The sequence below is a fragment of the Lonchura striata genome, chromosome 3, assembly GCF_050655825.1.
Source record: "Lonchura striata isolate lonStrDom1 chromosome 3, ASM5065582v1, whole genome shotgun sequence".
Taxonomy (NCBI): domain Eukaryota; kingdom Metazoa; phylum Chordata; class Aves; order Passeriformes; family Estrildidae; genus Lonchura; species Lonchura striata.
The window spans coordinates 51320408-51339242 of record NC_140705.1 but is presented as its reverse complement, the minus strand read 5'-3'; the positions used below and the strand labels follow the sequence as shown (position 1 = coordinate 51339242).

The window sequence follows — 18835 nt, the reverse complement described above, 5'->3', positions numbered from 1 at the left end:
CACTCCTGTTATGTAACGAGGTCTATACTGGATGGTTCCAAATAAGCCAAGTATGACTATAATAATGTGTATAAAATTTGCGAGGATGGGTGCCCACTGATAACCAAGGAAGTCAAATATCTGCCTCTCGAGCACAGAAACCTATGAATAAAAAGCAAGAGCAAAAATAGATTAGAACAAACCAGAAAACATATATAAAGGTATTTCCCCTTCCCATATCCAAGACAATTGCTCTGAGTTAAAAAAACACTTGTGAGAAGTAAAATAAGATGAGTTTCAAATGTTTCAACTTCTAGTTTCAATGAAAGCTGTACTTCTCACTGGTTATTGAATTATATTCTACCAAGATACAAAACTGTTCACCTAGAATGGTATGTTTGCAGGGGAAGAAACACAAATCACTCTTTTATACACCAGCAAATGTTTTAGGGTATCAGTGCTGAAAACATCTGATAGGTTTATGACATCTTCTCAGCTACATTATTTCCATTTACAACATCATCCTTTAGCCTGGTCCTATCCCTTCCATGATTTCACTGCATTTTGATTTTTATCTCTTCTCTCTACCCCAGCTATTCTGTCAGTGGGCTTTTACCTGTAACCAAATACATATAACTTTTTGACCTGGTTCTACTGATAATGACTATAGTTTACTTTTTTCCATTGTCACAAACATCAGCTGAAGTATAAACTTCCCCAGGACTCTAGATAAATAATATTATAAATCAATTGAGGAACCATCCCAGGCTGATGATTACTGTTTATAAGCAATACCATTCCAAACAGACAGATCAGATATAAGAAAAAAATGCCTTGCTAACATATAAATAATTTCACAATTCCAATAGCAGGTGTCCCTTTACTGGTGTTCTAACATTATGTAAAAATACACTAAATACACTACTGTAGCCCAACCCATAGGTAGAATGACATGTTTTGACAAAAATTGTATTTATGTTAATATTAGAAGACAATATAATGGTAAAGTGAATTTAGACAGAAAGATAAAGGAGCTTCTTTGACAGCATTCCAACAATTTTGCTAACTGGAACAGTGAATTGATGAACTTTATGAAAATGTGAATAGTGAAAATAAAATTTTTTAAAAATTATGAATAATACTAATTAAGATAACAGCAATGTAGAACCACACACACAATAAAAGAGAAGGAGAAAGAAAGAAAAGAAAGGAAGAAAGGAAGAAATAAGGAAGGGAAGAAACAGAAAGAAAGAAAGAAAGAAAGAAAGAAAGAAAGAGGAAGAGAAAGAAAAGGAGAGCAGGTGGTTGTTTCTTGATTAAGTTTCATTAAATAACTGGCGACTATTTACTGAGTTTATGTTATGCTGTGCATGAACTGAATTAGGTTTATGTGCCAACCACTCTGCTTATTTAAAAATAACACCTTTTGAGATCAAGTACTAAATGAGTAATTAACAGCTGCTTTTGTATGATACAGCTATCAGAGAATTCTTCATTTTTTGTGCCACAGTCGACTATCACATGAACACTTTCTTTTTGAAATTAAATAAGAAAACTTTTCATTAAAAGACAGACTACATTCACATCAGCATTGCAAATGTAAAAAGGCTGTTAATAATATGCTATGTACTGACGCTTGTTGACCTTTGAGATGGAGACTGCCAAAATAATCCTGGGAAAGTTTGCCAGCCATGTAATTTCAAATTTGAGTGTTCAGGTTTCATGTCAAACATTGAATTTCTCTTTTCAACAAAGACTCCTTTCACACAATGCAACCTTCTTATAACCAGTCTTCGTATTTTGACTGCCATTTTATTTTATATATTTACTGAAAAAAAATATGTTCCTACATTATCCAAACATTTCTGAACTATTTGTGCTATCCTTCAACTCTCCCTAGTAGAGAAAAGTCTAATTAGACATGTCTAATGGTGACAATGGGATGAAGAAATAAAGAAGAAATAAAAGGAAGATCAAGCTGAATTGGGAACTTCATAAAAACTCACATTGTCTGTGCTTCTAAGTTTATCATTAAGAAATATGTCCTTGATTACAGACACAGTAATTTATATTAAAAAAAGGCCAGCATGTGGCATGAAGCAGTATTACATAGGTCAATGTGAAGTCTATTAGGTGTATCAGCAAAAAAAAAAAAACAACCTGTTACACCTAAGTGCTGCTAAACAGGTATTAGAGAGAAAATATTCCAATATTCCCTCTGAGCAGAGCACTCATTTTTATCAGCTAAACAAAGAGTAAATGAGAATAGCAAAGCAGTAGCAAAAAGAGTATAGACTGTACACTAGACTGCTTCTAGTTTAGTCACAGTAGAGATTCAGCAAGCAAAAAACAATACATGGGAAGATGCAAATCATTCAAACAGCAGGAGATCATCCAGTTAAGTATGCCAATTATAGAGGGAAATTGCAGCATGCTAGTTAATTGTATAAAAAGTAGAAAACCTCATATCCCTGACATGACTTCTAGTCAAAAATGAAACTGTGCTACCATGCATCAACATGTTTTGTTTTGCTTGTCTTGGTGAAAGATGCAGTTCCACCAACACTTGCATATGGGACTGCATAGGACAAATGGCTGTTCTGTGAAAATATTTCCTTTTCATGCACCAATGTACTCTTTGTTTTTTTCCCATTACTAGCAATTCCTTCAGTATCAAGCAACCACTCTCAGATTTTGTGGTCATGTTGAATTTGGGGTGAGTCAATACCAGAAAGCAGGGCATGCAAGACAGGGGGTAAATACAGAAGAAAAAGACAAGTCTGCACCACTTCTGTCCATGTATATCTACCTCTCATTTGCCACAGGCAGACTTGCTATTAGATTTTCTCACGTCACTTCAAGGAATCAGCTGTGTGCAGGAGCTGCTGGATATGTGAAATGGCAGCACTCTGGTCAGGTATGCACAGATGAAAAGCTGTGGAAATGCAACTCTTCCTTAGAAGATCACACTAACATGGCAAAGTGCATTGTGGATTTATGTAATGAAAATTACAGGACAGAACTGGATCTTTATTCTGACTTCCTAATGAGATGAAGGTGGAGAGAAACTAAAACTTATCCACAAACAAACATAGATATAATACAGACTTTCTACATGAGTTACTTTTTCAAAAGTCTCACTTTGTCTGTGTTTCTAAAAGGAGAAAAGTGGAAAGTAGGACAAAGTAGTAACAAAGACTATTAAAATAGTATTATGTAGCTTCCTTCTCTTCCACAGATATCAGAATCATAAGGGACTTCCTCACATAGCAAGAGAAAATATAGATCTGATTTTGAAAGCATTTTATCCCTTTACTTCAAAATTTTTGGTTAAACAACTGCACTTTTTCACATCACACCTGCTAACTTCAAATGTTTAATGTGCTTCAAGGATATTACAGAAAGGAAAGAACTAACAAAGCAATATTAATTTTTAAAGTAAAAGAATTTTCTTTCTTCCTCCACTGGGGTTGATGTTGGCACTTTCAACAGTTTTGTTATTGGCGTGGGCAGTGGGGTTTCGCGCACCTTCAGCGAGTTTGCTGATGACACCCAGCTCTTTGGTGCGTTTGACACGCTGGAGGGAGGGGATGTCATCCAGAAGGACCTTGACAGGCTTCAGAGTCCATTTGTGTGAACCTCATAAAGTTCAACAAGGCCAAGTTCAAGGTCCTCCACCTGGATTCGGGCAATTCCAAGCCCAAATACAGGCTGTGCAGAGAATGGATTGAGAGCAGCCCTGGGTAGACAGATTGGGGGTTGCTTGTGGACAAGAAGCAAAACACAAACTGGCAAAGTGCACTTGCAGCCCAGAAAGCCAGCCCCATCCTAGGCTGCATCAAAAAAACAGTATGGCCTGCAGGGCAAGGGGAGGGATTCTGTCCTTCTACTCTGCTCTGGGAAACTCCAGTTGGAGTGCTGCATCCAGCTCTGGGGTCCTCAATGCAGGAAAGACATTGGCTGGAACAAGTTCACTAAGACCACTCACAGGGCTGGAACACAGGAAGCAAAATCTTTCAGGAATTTCTCCTGTGAAGACAGGCTGAGAGAGTTGGGACTCTCAAGCCTGGAGAAGAGGAGGCTTCAGGGAGGCTTTATAGCAGCATCCCAGTAGCAAAGAGGGGCTTACAAGAAACCTGGAGAGGGATTTTTTTAACAAGGGCATGTAATGACATGACAAGGGGAAATGGCTTTAAGCTGAAAGAGGGTAGGTTTAGATAAGATATTAGGAGCTCTGAGAAACTCTTTCTTGTGAGGGTGACAAGGTATTGGAACAGGTGGCCAAGAGCAGTTGTGGACTCCTCAGTCTCCAGAAGTGTTCAAGACCAGGCTGGATGGGGCTTTGGGAAATGTGGTCTAGTGCAAGATACCCTGCCCATGATAGGGGTGTTGGAACAAGATAATCTTTAAGGTCCCTTCCAACCTAAACCATCCTGTGATTCTATGAGTCTGGGAAAGAGTTTAAACTGAGAAAAGCAAAAAGGGAAAATGGATGCTTTGGATGCAAAAGTATAATATGGTTGGAAAAAAACCCCATGTTTTAATTCAATTCCACTCTAATAATGCAGTGAACTCAGAAAGCAGTGTTATGGACAGTCAGGTTCTAATGTTAGAAGATAAACACCGACCACACTGTCTTCTTAGGCAGATTATTAGATGTATTCCCTGATAAAATTGCAGAAGACTTTATTTAAAGGAGCTATTGTTGTAAACTGTTGTAAAAATAAATACTAAATAAAATGAACCCATACAGTGTCAAATTGGCATAGCTCAAAAACTATTTCCAGATTCTTGTCAGAGGTTGTTTGTTAATAGATTAACAGTGTTACTGACCTTGAGGGATCTATGAATTGAATTTCCAGAGGAAAATGAAAAATATTTGGAGATGATTCTTAAAGTATATGATTGGACTAGAATTTCAGACAGGAACCACAAAGAAGAAACTAGTCAAAAGATGATTTATAACACAAACTCCAAAATTGAAAATGACTAAGTGCCTTTTCTCAGAAAGCTCCTTGAGAAAAAACTCAACCACAACTACTTTACAATGATATAGAATCTAAACTTTGCACTGATATAAATTAAAGTTCACATAGGCAGAGACACACAAGAGGATATGTACAGCCCCTGCCAGCCAAGGTCCTTGGACAGCAAACACAGCACACCATGGCTGGGGCAGGGTCACACAGCTGACTGAATGGTGGTAACAGGCTCTCAGCAAACTCCAAAATAAGAAGAGTATTAGCTTAAATTACAGTGCAGGAGAATTAAGCAACCATGGTTTACATCATTGAATGGCTCACACTAAGAATGAGCTAAAGAAATTAAGCTCTAATCACTAACTCATTAAGTCCCCCCAGCAAAACTATGTTGTATCAGATGCCCACACCATCTAATAATTCAGTTCTGTTTTTATGTCAGTTTTTAAGCTTTTTAAACACTTGCAGTTCTTGCTCTATGGCATAGAAAATTAAAAAGAGTCAAATAAATACAAGTACTTTTTGGCCTTTGGCTTATGAATGATTTCTAATTCTAAAGCCTGCCTGAATGAGTACAATATCCCCAGCTAACACTCCTCCAGCACTTCCATAATTTTGAAGCAGAATGCATTTATTTGTGTCATTCCTTAGAGAGGTTAATTTAATTTTTCATCAAAATTTCAGATAGTATCCTGAGATAGAGGGCCCAGTTACTCAGAAAATTCTCCACAGTCACCCAGCAGAAAAACAGATTAATATTTTGAAAGTCAAATCTATATGAAATACACATCTGCAAGTGTGCATGTGCATGTGAATCAAATCCTCTACTGAAAGACAGCAGGGTAGATAAAAACTTATATTTTTGGTAAGAAGAAAAGCAAAAAAAGGCAACACAAATGAAATCCTGTGAAGAGCTGCAGACACAATGGTGTTCTTGGCACATCTAATATAAACCATCAAAACCATAGCAAGAACAGGTAATTTAAGTTAAAATCAAGAAGGAATTAGATTCCACTTGTCCATTTGTTCCTCAGATGAATCACATATATAATACTAAGCCACCATCCTTAATCTGTTTGACGTTGCTTAGAAAAGGAATAAGTCTTCACTGCTCTTGATAAGAAGCTAATAATAGTTTTTAAAAATCCTATGAAGGACCACATTCCTGCATTGTCCTGTGCATAAGTGGATTTCTGCTGTGACCTACTAAGGACAACAAATCTCTCCTCAGGTACAGAGTGCATTCTTTGTCTCAGCTGTTGTCTTCCCTGAGCACATCAATAATAAAAAAATGGCAAGTACAAGTTTTCTATAGTAGGTTTGCTGATATGTAGTAGTGGGAAGCATATCTACACAGTATTGTACAGATAATTGTGCCTCAAATGGCTATATTTTTTTCCTGTACATGGCCAAATTGACTTTTGCTAATATTTAAAACAACAAAAATCCAGATTTCAATACTCTAGGAACCAGGAGAGTATTTCAGTTCATTTATTCGTTACTAAGTTTTATATACAATTGCACACTCAATCCCAATAACTTGCTTAGATGGGTTAGAGCCTCAAGTTCATGCCACAATTAAGATCACAAATAGCAAAATCAGATCACAAACAGCAAATTGTGTGTGTGTGTGCATATGTGTATGCTTTAAGTCAACAGAATTTCTTGTGTCTGGTTGGCCACCAGTACCAAGACTTAGAGATGTGTCAGAACACATTCTTTTGTGTGTCTGAAAGAAAACTTAAAAAATCCATCTCATGTAAACTCTTCTACCCATGACACTATCAAGAAGTTGGGAGTTCAGCTACAAGATGAACTTTAGCAACAGGAGCTAAAAGTTTTAGTCCGTGTAGTGTATTTTATTTCCTGCTCATGAACACAAGTAATAACAATTTGTGAATTATTTAATATGGCATATTTACATGCCACCAAACCCAGGGAGAGGTGCATAAAAGTGGTTTGCTCTCAAACTGATAAATTGGGTCAAGTTATGAGGTTCTGTTTTACCTTAAAACCAAGATAATGTTAGAATACAAAATACTCAGCTGCCAAATGCCAACAAGAAGGCTAACTGTGACCATGGCCAAAGGAGGGATCGTGACAAATGGGTTAGTGACCACCAGTGGGAATTAGTTTAAACACTGCCAACATAGGAGTTTCCTTCCATCTCTTTGGCTGACCCTTATTTCTCCCTCCATCTCTCTCTAACTCTTTCTGTAGCTCTTCCCTGTCCACATTCTTCTAGCAAGACTATTGGAGCACTGGCACCCACACCTTGCTTTAAGGTGGAAAAATTCAATTTTACTGACACTGCTGAGAAAGCTTGACCCAATTATAAATGTCAAAATGCTTTTGAATTAAGATCTAATAATAATTTATAATTGAATAATCTGAATTGGCCTGCAGTAAAGCCTGAAGGCAAAATCTAGCATGCAGAGATCATTGTGAAAGATTAGCCTGATCAAATATTTTCAAATAGTTTTTGTCTTTATGGAGATATTTATCAATAAAATAATTCTTGGTTTCATTCAAAGAAAGATACAACTAGTTTCCACACATTGGTTCATATTATACTATATTACATCTTCAAACTCAAGAAAGATGTGATAATACTGTCATGGGATTTACAGAAGGAAGTATCTCAGGTGTCTTCAGGTAATGAACCTATCTTCTGTGTGTGATTCTCAGACCAGAACAAACTGTTCTAACACACCTGTTAGAAACCTCATTAGCCAAATTATTTTGAGTGGAGTTGGCAGGGATCACTCATTATCTCATCAGGTCTGAGTCTCATCATAATAATAAGAACCAGGCATTTAGTATCAGAGTGAAAATCAAGTGAAAATAGCCAATCTAGAGTCACTAGTTGTTGTGTCCTGGTGGTTTTATTTGTATGCAGGCATATAAGTGTCCACAAAGCAAAAGAGAGAATGACATGATGAGAGAATGTCAAGTAGTCCATATCAGAGCTGTAAGGCACAGAGAACTCCTTTGTAATTTCTCATTCCACAAGTAAACCTGGATAAGCAGAATGCTGACTTTATTGTCCTTATAGAAATCTCTCTCTCATGATTCTTCTATTGGAGTAATCATTATTACACACAGAATATTTGAAGCACCTGCTACATTTTTGTGCCTTGGCATCACCTGAAAACTGATATTTAAACTATGCAAATCACTTTATGGAAGAAATATAATTGACATCAGTTATAGACAGAAAAGTTTCTACTTGCTGAACTTTGCCTATTACCTGTGTAAAAGCCATCTATCCTTAGGGAGCTCCAAGTACTTTGGAAGGAATGAAGGCATCTTATCTGCAGCATGGCTACCTTAGAGTCAGACTTGTCATCTAGTCCCTACACAGAGTCTAAGAAGGAAGAACAAGGTCTCAGATCTCATCTTCCAGATGTCCAGTGTTCTCAATTCCCAGGTCCAGAGCCTTTAAATTCAATGGCAGCTGGGGAATACCAATTATTGTCTACAACCCAGTTCTACAAACATACAGTTCTATCCAAAGCATCAAAGTTTTTGTGACTTTTTTTGTTTTGTTTTGTTAATAAAGCAAATGTAGTATTCTCATAGGCTAGTTCAACACGTAATTCAACTCAAGAATTTTTGCTTGGAACTGGCTAATTTGTGTCGTATTGCAATAGTACATCATTTATATTCAATCTTTTTTGGAACATGATTATAAGGGGGAAAAGGCAGCATATGAAGCACTCTGTGCTGTCATTGTCATTATAGGAAAACTCTAGGTCATTCTAACTCCCACAAACAGCTAGAGTGAATCATTCAGACACTGCTCCCATTGAATATTTCAAGGAAAACACAAAGAGGTGGGTTTTTCCTGATTTTGTGAAACAATATGTTTAAATGAGTGGGACCCTAAACTTTCTGTTTTGAAAAAAAAACACAAAACCTATCACCTGCCCCTGGAAACACAACCTCTGTAATATAAGTAAGCAGTACAGATTATAGTCTCATTCTCTAGCCTTTTCCAACATTAACATTTTAATAAAAATAAGAAGCAGTCTTATTATTCCTTTTCCCTAGCCCCTATTACAAATGCAATGAATATAAAGTTAGTCTGTAATGAGTAATGTACTAATTAGGTGTGCTGAACTCCTTTTTAGTAGCCAATTCATATATGGATACAAATATTTCCTTCTCTTAATACATTCTTTCTGAAATACTGTCTATTTGCATCCAGGCTTTATCAACTTAAAAACTAACAAATACAGAAAAAGGGAGAGCTATAATAAAGTTACAACTTGGTCAGATGCAAAGCTCTCCTCCAAGTCTGTTATATGGGAAAGTTAAAATGTGAGTGACGCAGAAAAGGATAGATGCAAAGCTCTAACAAAAGAATAAACACACAAGATGAATGCTTGATATATTATATAGAGCTAAGAGGTGTTAATAGTGATGAGAATGGTGTAAAAATATACACTTCCATGCAAGTAGATTGTCCAGAAAAAATGTATTTGGAATAAAATTAAAAGTTTCAAAATTAAAGGAGATCAAAAACAGTCAAAGAAGTCAAAAACATTTATCTGAGTAAAATTTACATCAACTTCTTGAGACTAAAGTCAGATTTTTACTGGGTGTTTATTCCATGTATTGAAGGCTAGTGTTGTGTCCTGGATTAAACTTATCTGTTTACCCAAACTATGCACTCAAGCACAGTGGCACATTCTCAGAAGCTATGTTAAAGATGGCAATAGTGTTAAATAACCAAAATAAGACTTTTTAAACTTCCCTTCTATTCTTCATATGGTAAATCCTGACAAAAAATATTATACTTCTCTGTATTGAAAGAATAGTATGCATTTGCTGGCACCAATTGGTACCTTAACATTGTAAGGAAGGCTGGAGAGGGCTGCCTAACAAATCTGCATGGCTGACATGACAGTGTTTGTGGCAGGTTTTTTTCTTCATAAGGAGAGACAATCATATACAGTAAACCAAAAATTGGTTCCTTGTCAGATTTTATCCTCCACCCTTCTGCATTTGCCATCAAATCTTTGTTTTCCCCACCTCCCAATTTGCTTTCTTTAATTCGGTGCCCACAGCAGTTCCTCTTGGAAGCAGCAAAAGCTATAATCTAGCACTGCTGTAAGCTCTCCCCCAGCAGAGGCCTATCCCTGCCAATAGCTGTCATCATTCAAGTGGCACTTGTTGGCAAGGTAGCACAGAGTTGCAGCAATTTCTTTCCACTTTTTCATACCTCATATCCCCAGCTGTTCCAAGGGGGTGATCACCTTGCTGGTTTCATGAGGTCTAGAAAACGCAGCAATAATTATTGTGCTGGCAGTGCTGAAGGCAGCCAGCATCACTAAGGTAGGAATTGGAATGCAGCCCAACCAACACAGCAGAATCTACTCATTTGTTGCACTGAATATTTTGTTGTACGAAATAATCATGAGCCTTGTGATAGACTATGAAAGGCAAATTACATTGCCTGAGCCAGAGCCTTCTACAGTGCCTAGAAAAAATATAAAAAAAAGCAAACAACAAAACCCAAAAAACCCCCAAAACAACAACAGCAAATCCCAGAAGCAAAACCGAACATGACAATTTTGCTTTAGCTGCTTAAATCTAGCCTTTTAAATGCCCTGGCTTGTCAGTAAATTACTGCCTTGAATTTACAAAAAAAACCCCAATCTTCTATCTAGTCATGACCTGTCAAAAAAGAGGTGTTTATAATTGATTTTGGCCAATTTTGTGTATGTTACACTATGAGGGGAAGGCTAAGGGAGTTCACTTTAATTTGATATCACATGATACCTTGCAGAAAATTGTAAAAAGTCGGATAGCGAACCTTTCTTCCTATAAACCTATTAGTCAATGTTTTAAATGATGCGTGTCTATGACTTTCTAATCCCTGCTAGACAGCAGATTTTAATACAATTATTTGAAGGTAACTACAACATCTTTTCCAAAGCAAATTCCTATTATAAATGGAAAAATAGGAAAAAAAAATAACATTTACATAAAACCAAATGCCTGAGCGTTTCTTAGTGGTATAGGTAACCACTCTGGAAAGAGTATTTTTAACTCATGGAAAAGATAATTTGAAAATATTGTGCTTGCTGCCTCTCTGCTAAGGCTTTATGCAAGGAATGCAGCACCTGCTGGTTCCTGCTTTGTGCTGTATGGCACTGCTTTGACTGTGGTAATAGTTTACCCAGTGGTTTGCCTCTAGCCTGATGACATTCTGATTGGAATTCCATTTACAGTAAAGATATGGGAAACTGCTGTCCCTGGCAAACAATGCAGTTATGTGGATAAGGAACTTTGGTTAGTGAGAGCTGCCTTCTTTCTAAGCAGGAAAAAGTAACTGAAACAGAATCAAACTCTTTCACCCCTCCTGCTCTGTTACCTCAGCCAAGAAAATAAAGGATCAATGTCCATTCAAGATGCCCTGATATTGACAGCTGCCCTGATATTGACATCTATTCCTTATTCTCTCCTACACTGGAGAGAAGAAGGAATAGATAAAGCTTGTGCACATCTGAGAATATTAGGAGTTAAAAACAGGAGTCATCAAATTTTCCAGTAACATATCTCACTATACAAATGAAATTATGGTGAAAAATAAAACTTTAGGTTAAAGACAACTTTGTAGTCTGGGAAACTAATCAAAGATTTCTTATCTTTCTGTTGAGAACTGACAATGGCTGTCAGCACCAATAATGTTTTTAGGGATGTTCATGTCCTTGCTTTGTGAGACGCTTAGATAGGAACCATTGGCTCCTGCATAGCTGCTCTCCTCTAGATGGAACTGTTGTCCCTGCTCTGGGCACTGCTGCTAAACTGAAAGTCTCTTTCTTCATCCCCTACCTAGCAGGTTTCACCCCACATATGGCTGTAAAACCCTTTGAGCTAAGCAAATACACCTTCTTCCTGTAGGGATATTATCTTAGAAAAGAAGCCACTGGCCCATCCCAATCATAACTTCTCTTTACAAAGCAGAGGTGAGGTCCAATCTACCTAATATAGATCTCTAGCTTCTACCCACATTTTAGGTATTGAATTTCTACCAAATTTCTGGTATACTAAATTAAAGTGTGTGTCACTGTAGGCCTCCAGAGGCAAATCCATTCTGACTAAGTGCAGGCACCTAAGCAAGACAAAATGAATATGATCCATCCATTTTATCTAAAAGAACCGTAATTATTACTAAATTAATCAATACATGTGATAGTCCAGGAATAGACTACTAGGGTCTATTCTGTTCCAGGGACTGACACAGATTCCCTATGGGATTCAGACAAAATCTTTTAGCTTCAAGGTTACACAGTTAGGCAGTATTTAAATCCTGATCTCAAAATGGAGCTATATGGAACTGTAGATTTCACTGAGTTTCTCTATTAAGTTCCTAGTTTAGTTAAGTAATTGTGAATATTTTATTTTGCTTAATCTATAAGGTGAAAGCTGTTCAAAAGCAATTATTAACTTTCAGCATGGACTTCCTCTTCCACTCTTGTAAAAATACACCAGGAGTCAGATGTGAGACCAACAAATGTCTTGTCAACAATCAGTGTGATGAAGTATAAATTTGCTCAAATACTATTTGACCAGTTTCTTCTCTTCCTGTGTGGAAGATTACAGGTTAGATTGGTGAAAAAAATTGATAAATGCACTTTGTTATGGGAGAATTAACATTATTTTTGCTAAAAGATGTTAAGAATCAGTGACTGAACCTTCCCAGTATAACCTCTTTCATAAAGCTTCAGCAACACTGAACACTTGAAGGAAGTATGTTTTAATAGGAAGTTATCTGGGAAAGTGCAGAAACTTTAGGTCTATCCAAATCTGCAAGGTAGACAATATTAAAATTGCCCGAATATTGTTGGAAAGGATATTAGAACAGTGAATGAGTAGGCATCAAAATGATGGATGAAATAAAGTTCTGATAAATGCAAAATTATGTACCTCCACGGGAAAGAATATTTACCATACACAGTGGATGATTCTAAATTAACAATCACTACTCAGGAAAATATAAAATTATTCCAGAAAATTAGCATAAAATGTCAGCTTGGTGATAAACAAACCCCAAATTTTAGAAATCATTAGGAAAGAGTGGGAAATGAAACAGAAAACTGCACTATTGAAGAGAGCACCACACTTGCAACAGTAGATACAGTGAAGCTGGAAAAGTACAAAGGAATATAACAGGGATTATCAGAATAGTGGAAGATTTCTACTGAGGACAGACAAAACCAATTAGGACTCTTGAAGTTAGAAAAGAGAGAGCTGTAGGGGAATATGGAAAACTCTTAAAAATCAAGGATTACATAGAGTAAATAGGTAAGGAGCAAGTTTTATTACTTTTTCTAGCACTAGTCATAGAGGCAGTTGGCTGCAATGAAGTGAGAAAAACTGAAGAGAAAAAAGAAATATACTTTTACAGGGTTAATAATGAACCTGGGAAATATATTTTCACAGGCTTTTGTATTTTAGACAGAAAAAATGCAGATAATTTCATGGAAAATTAGTCCATTGATAGCAGATAAAAATGATGGTCTAGCTACAGCCTTTGGTTTAAGAAGTCTCATAATTATCAACTGCTGAAAGCTGAGAGGGTAAATTGAAGGAATGACCATGCTCTACAGGGTCCTGCACTGTTCACTAGGCAACTGCAACTGTCTGCTGCTTGAGGCAGATTTCTGTGCTTAGGTGATCTTTTGTTCTCATCTAACATAGCTTTTTTATCTTCCATTTGAAACAGCTTACAGGTTCTAGTTTGATTAGTTTTTTTGGTTTTTTTTTTGTTTTTTTTCAATTTAAACTGCAATGACATGACTGCAAAATCACAAACCTTATTAAAATTATGCCCATTGATGTCATATGATAATATGTATACTTAAGTCACAGAACATTATTCTATCAGACATGAAGTCGGAAGTGTTAAGATTTAAATTGGGTCAGGAACAAACTCAATACGATCTACAATCATACTGCCTGAATTTATTTATAAAATTACTTTCAAACATGATAATTTTGGTGACATTCCCTGTTTTACATTTCAGGAACTCTGCAGGAAGGTCATCTCTTTCAGGTCCTGTAGAAAGCTGCTCTCTAGTGGCTAATGGGAAAGACCAAGAATTGGGAGAGTATAAAATGAAGTCACTTCCTTTATTTACAAATCCTCATCCATTTGTTTTCATTTTTAGCTTATTGCACACATACATAGCCATGATATTGAACAGCACTATTTAAAAATTTTGAATAACACTGTAAAAGGCTCCATCTACTTAGACATCAAGATACAGGGGGAGCAAAGAGAGAAGACAAAGCTGAGGAACAACTCATTTTATTTGTGGATAAAATGAGACTACAAGAAATCAGCTTCAACCTTGGATTTCATAATCCTTTGTGATGGTTAACTCTTGTCTATCCTGGGATAGGTATTGCAGCACTGATCCTACTCCTCTTCAATTATTCACATGCTCTGTGGTCATTAGGAAGCCTACATATATAATTAAATAAATTTGGAACTCTGTAACTATTTGTTTTATCCAAAGACTCTTATAAAAGAAAACAATACACCACCATCTTAATTTTAAAAATAAGGACTAGAAGAACAAGTAGGCTACAGATCTACCAAAATTCACCCAGCTGAATACACCACCATGAAGCTGACAGTGAAGTATGCAGTCTCTGCTTGCACTGAAGACAACTGTTAGGTGACACTTATTTTTATCAAGAACCTGAAGAGAGACATCTATCCATTTGTAATAAACTGTTTCTAAACATCTGGATCTAATAATATATGTCATGAAAAAATGCAAGATTGTCAGGTATATTAACAATAAATTGATGGTAATACTGAAGATTTAAAAGCATACAAAATATGAACAATTCCTTATTTTAATGAGCCTCTTCATATCAAAATAGCTAGCATGGCACTAAGAGGTGGCACATCTGGTAGCTGCTACGGGAAACACTCCCACTCAATACTGACACTGCAATAAGAACGAACCAGTCAGTGTATTTTGAAATGAAAAAATATCTCTCAGATATGGCAGATTAGTGCCATACATGCAAGCTGGAGCACAAAACAGAAAAAGTCTTTTGCAAGCTTAAAGTGAAATATTTTGAAGAGAAAATATATACTATTAAGTCTGGATAGGAAGAAAAGAATGGCAGATAGAAAACTCCACTCCATGATTCATGAGCCAACCACCAGCCACTGAATGTTGGCCAGTATAAAAGGTACACCTTATTAATTTATAAAGGGGAAGGTGAATTTGGCACTAGTGCAGAAACACAGTAATTTTGGTGAATTTAATGAATAGTTGCCTCTAAACAAAAGAAATTCAAGTTCTGTTTTGAAAAGAGCAGACATAACTGAAATAATAAGTTTGGGGCAAGGCACACAAAACACTGCAGATAACCATCCTTTTAAGTCTTTCTATACAACTAATCTTAAATTTGAAGCTTTTCATACCTAAACTAGCAATCCATTTGCTTTGGGCCAAAGAACATAAAAGAACAAAAACTCATAAGTTTGTTGGATAAGGGAGTTTCCTAGGACTTTGCGCAGTTTCCTTGAGATGCAGGTAGCTAAGAGTTTTAGACTCCCTGGCTTTGTAAAATTACATTTTGTTATGCTACATAATACATATCTCTTAGAAGAACAGAAACATTAAAATGAAAATGGTTATTTTAAGAGAGTTCCAAATCACAAATACAGCTCTTTCTTCTTGTGAATCCACAAATAGAAAGTACTAAAGATAGTAGAAAACACAGTTGGTATCAAAAGTCTATAGAAAAACTGCATTATTGTGGCAATAATACAACAATTTCATTGCTTTGGAAAGCAGCAGTTATATCAATGGTAAACAGGTAATGATTAATAACAACACAAATCGGGATACAAATCTGGACAAGATAGGGAATCAAACTTCTTTTCCTGCTATCTAAAGGCAGGAAACATGGATTTAAGATGAACTAGGCTGACAGTCAGAATTTGCAAAAAAAAGTGACTTGTGTATATGTATAATTGGGCTTACAAATCCGTGCTTATGATTGTGATTTTTTACCCATTTGGTTCATTAATCTAGGCAATGGGAAATATAATTCTACTTGTATCTAGATATTAAGACTACCATAATAGGCAAGCTATTAATATTGCCTGAGGGATAACATCATCAGACATGCCAACAGAATCAAATATGAAACAATACACTACACTGTAGAAAAAAATCACAATTTTTTTTTCATGAATACTTGAGAAAGTCTTAAGACACAGAGAGGCTTATGATCTTATGGTAAACGTTAACATGATAGTTTTAATTTCCAATATGGTTTTTAACTTCTGCTGTTCCACCATGTCCCTGTGCTCCTCTTTCTGTCCTTCACTGGAAAAACTATGTAGCATTGAGGAATCCCATGCTGTCCTTCCAGAGTGTGTTTTATGGGATATTGCCTAACACAAGTTTGTGTGACTCTGCAATACTGCTAGGGCAGCATTTCATCACTAAATCTGATTAAACTATTGTAATCCCATTGTTGCAAAAACAGACATTGTCATAAAAACCAGAAATCATACTAAACTGGTACTATTCACTCTCTATATGCTTTCTTCAGGAGAATTTTTATGAGAAATTCCTCAGGTTTTGGTGATTACCTTTTAATTTATTGAACTTACCCCTATAAATTAAGAAATATCCCATTAGTGAACAAAATTAAAAGCCTCGTAGTTATGAGAAGTATGAAGCCTAGCCACAAAAAAAAAAAAAAAAAAAAAAAAAAAAAAAAGAAAAATCAGATGAAAGAAATTTTATATAGCTCACACTGTTTTTATTCAAGTACAGTTAATTAACTCACATTTTACTTATAAACTTGCACTGGATGCCTAGGCAGTGGGGGACCTGCCCTGTGCCAGACATGGCCAGTTCCAGTGGGCTCCAACTCACCCATCCTGGGGCAAGGCTGAGCCCCCCAGACATGATGGCAGTGCCTCGGGGGAAGTGAGTGTAGGGATGGGCAGAACACAACACATGAGCAATTAATGAGGGGAAAAAGGTGTGAGAAACAACCTCTGAGGTCCAGGATGGAGGTGGGGAGGAGGAGATGTTCCATGTGCCTGGACCGAGTTCCCTGCAGTCCCCGGAGGGGCCAGGCTGGAGCACAGAAACAGCGTAAGGCAGGAGAGGGGAGAGGATCTGTCATGGACTGATCCTAATCCCTTATTCTTCATCCCCAAGCACCAGTCCGAGTGGGGAGGTAGAGGAGTTGGGAATGACAGAATGAAGTTGAGACTGGGAAAAAAAGTCAGGCAAAGGGTGTTTTGTTTTTGTTTCCCACCATCAAAATCAACTTTAATTTGCAATAAATTTAGATTATTTTTTCCCCAAATTCCCCAAATTTCCCCAAATTATTTCTCTTTGACAATATTTGGTGAGTGATCTCCTTGCCTTTATCTTGGCCCATGAACTTTTTAATCTAATATTTTTGCCCTGGTTCTGTTGAGGAAGAGGAGTGAGAACAATGCAGTGAGCACATGGTAGCTGGCCAAGGTCAGCCCACCACATGGCTGTGAACAACTTAAAACCAGGACAAAAAATACTGCTCTTAATAGCTATGATTCTGATTAAAGATATCTTAGGATTTTTATAATGGTTCACTATTTCTGTAGAAGCCCATAAAAACTGTAGCTAGTGGTTCAGCACCTCCACGGCTCTCAAATTACAAAAAATTTTTTTTCATAAATGGTTTATACCAATTACATATATACATAGCACAACAGCTTGTATTAGTAAAAGTAATAGCATTGATCAAAATGTCTTTGAAAGATAATTTTTCAAAATTTGAGCTGTTTTACCAACCTGCATGACAAACTCATTTTTAAAATCAGGAACTATAGTGCTGCTGGAGCCATAGTGAATCTATTCTACCCTGACTTACCTGACTTATTCTCTGAAGCCTTCAATTATTTTGGTTGAGCTTGCCTTGTCTTGCTGGCCTTTATAGAAAACAGAAGGCACAAAAGATAACTGATGTTTCCCCATCTGTTTCCTTAATAAATGCCCTTTGCTACAAAGGACTAGTGTGCAGACAAGAAAATAGGACTCACTTATCAAACGATACACTCAGTGCCACCAGAGATCCAAGCTGTGTTTTGATAAGGATTTCCTGGTTGATGTGACAAATTTCTGCCTGAATCTCAGAGGTATGTTAGGCAGCTGGCAAAAACATTTCATCCAGATCATGAAAACAAATCACTTTTAATTAGTTAAGTCCTAAGCCCATCTCTCCCCAACACCAGAAAAAACAAAACAAAACAAAACAAAACAAAACAAAACAAAGGAAAAGAAAAATCAACTTAAATAAAATACCTCTGGCTCTGACATTTGGAAACATGATGCCATGCTATTTCCTAAAGGCCCAAATGACAAGAATAAATAACAGAAAAAAAAGCCAAAATCAAAACTTGACTTGTATGTAAACAAAAAACTTTCAATTTGCAATCAGAAAAATCCATAAGTGATTACTCCAGTAGACGTTCACAAATTATTAGTCTGGTTTTGAATATATTTTTAAATATAGCTGTATGAAATCATGAAATGTTCTCAAATACACACAGCTAACAGCATTTTCTTTTTTTTCTGGTCAGATATTTTGTTACAGATAAAGCCCTGCATCTTTAAACAAAAAGAAAGAAGAATTTGAATATCCCCTCTATTTAAACTTCCCTACTATAATTTATTTCAACATATTAGATCTCTCCAATGTAATTGGCCGAAAGTGCTTTTTATGTCAATACTGTGATTGCAAAGTACTCTATCAAAGATGCTGCAGTCGCTGCACCTTGCATGGAGGACAGATTCTGTTGGAAGCTATCCTCTGTGATGTATCTGGCT

At 36.5% G+C, this 18835-nt stretch overlaps 1 protein-coding gene across 6 annotated transcripts in view; it reads right to left on the bottom strand.

The window, feature by feature from the left end:
- The window catches only part of NKAIN2 (sodium/potassium transporting ATPase interacting 2), a 511342-nt gene that overhangs the window by 277174 nt on the left and 215333 nt on the right, over positions 1-18835 (bottom strand). For all 6 annotated transcript variants that reach the window (XR_014954250.1, XR_014954251.1, XR_014954249.1 and 3 more), the window contains exon 2: positions 4-141. Coding sequence is in view for 2 of the 6 variants with exons in the window: in XM_021547161.4 (XP_021402836.1) it covers positions 4-141 (138 nt within the window). In the remaining 4 variants the exon portion in view is untranslated. The remainder of the gene's footprint in view (positions 1-3; positions 142-18835) is intronic.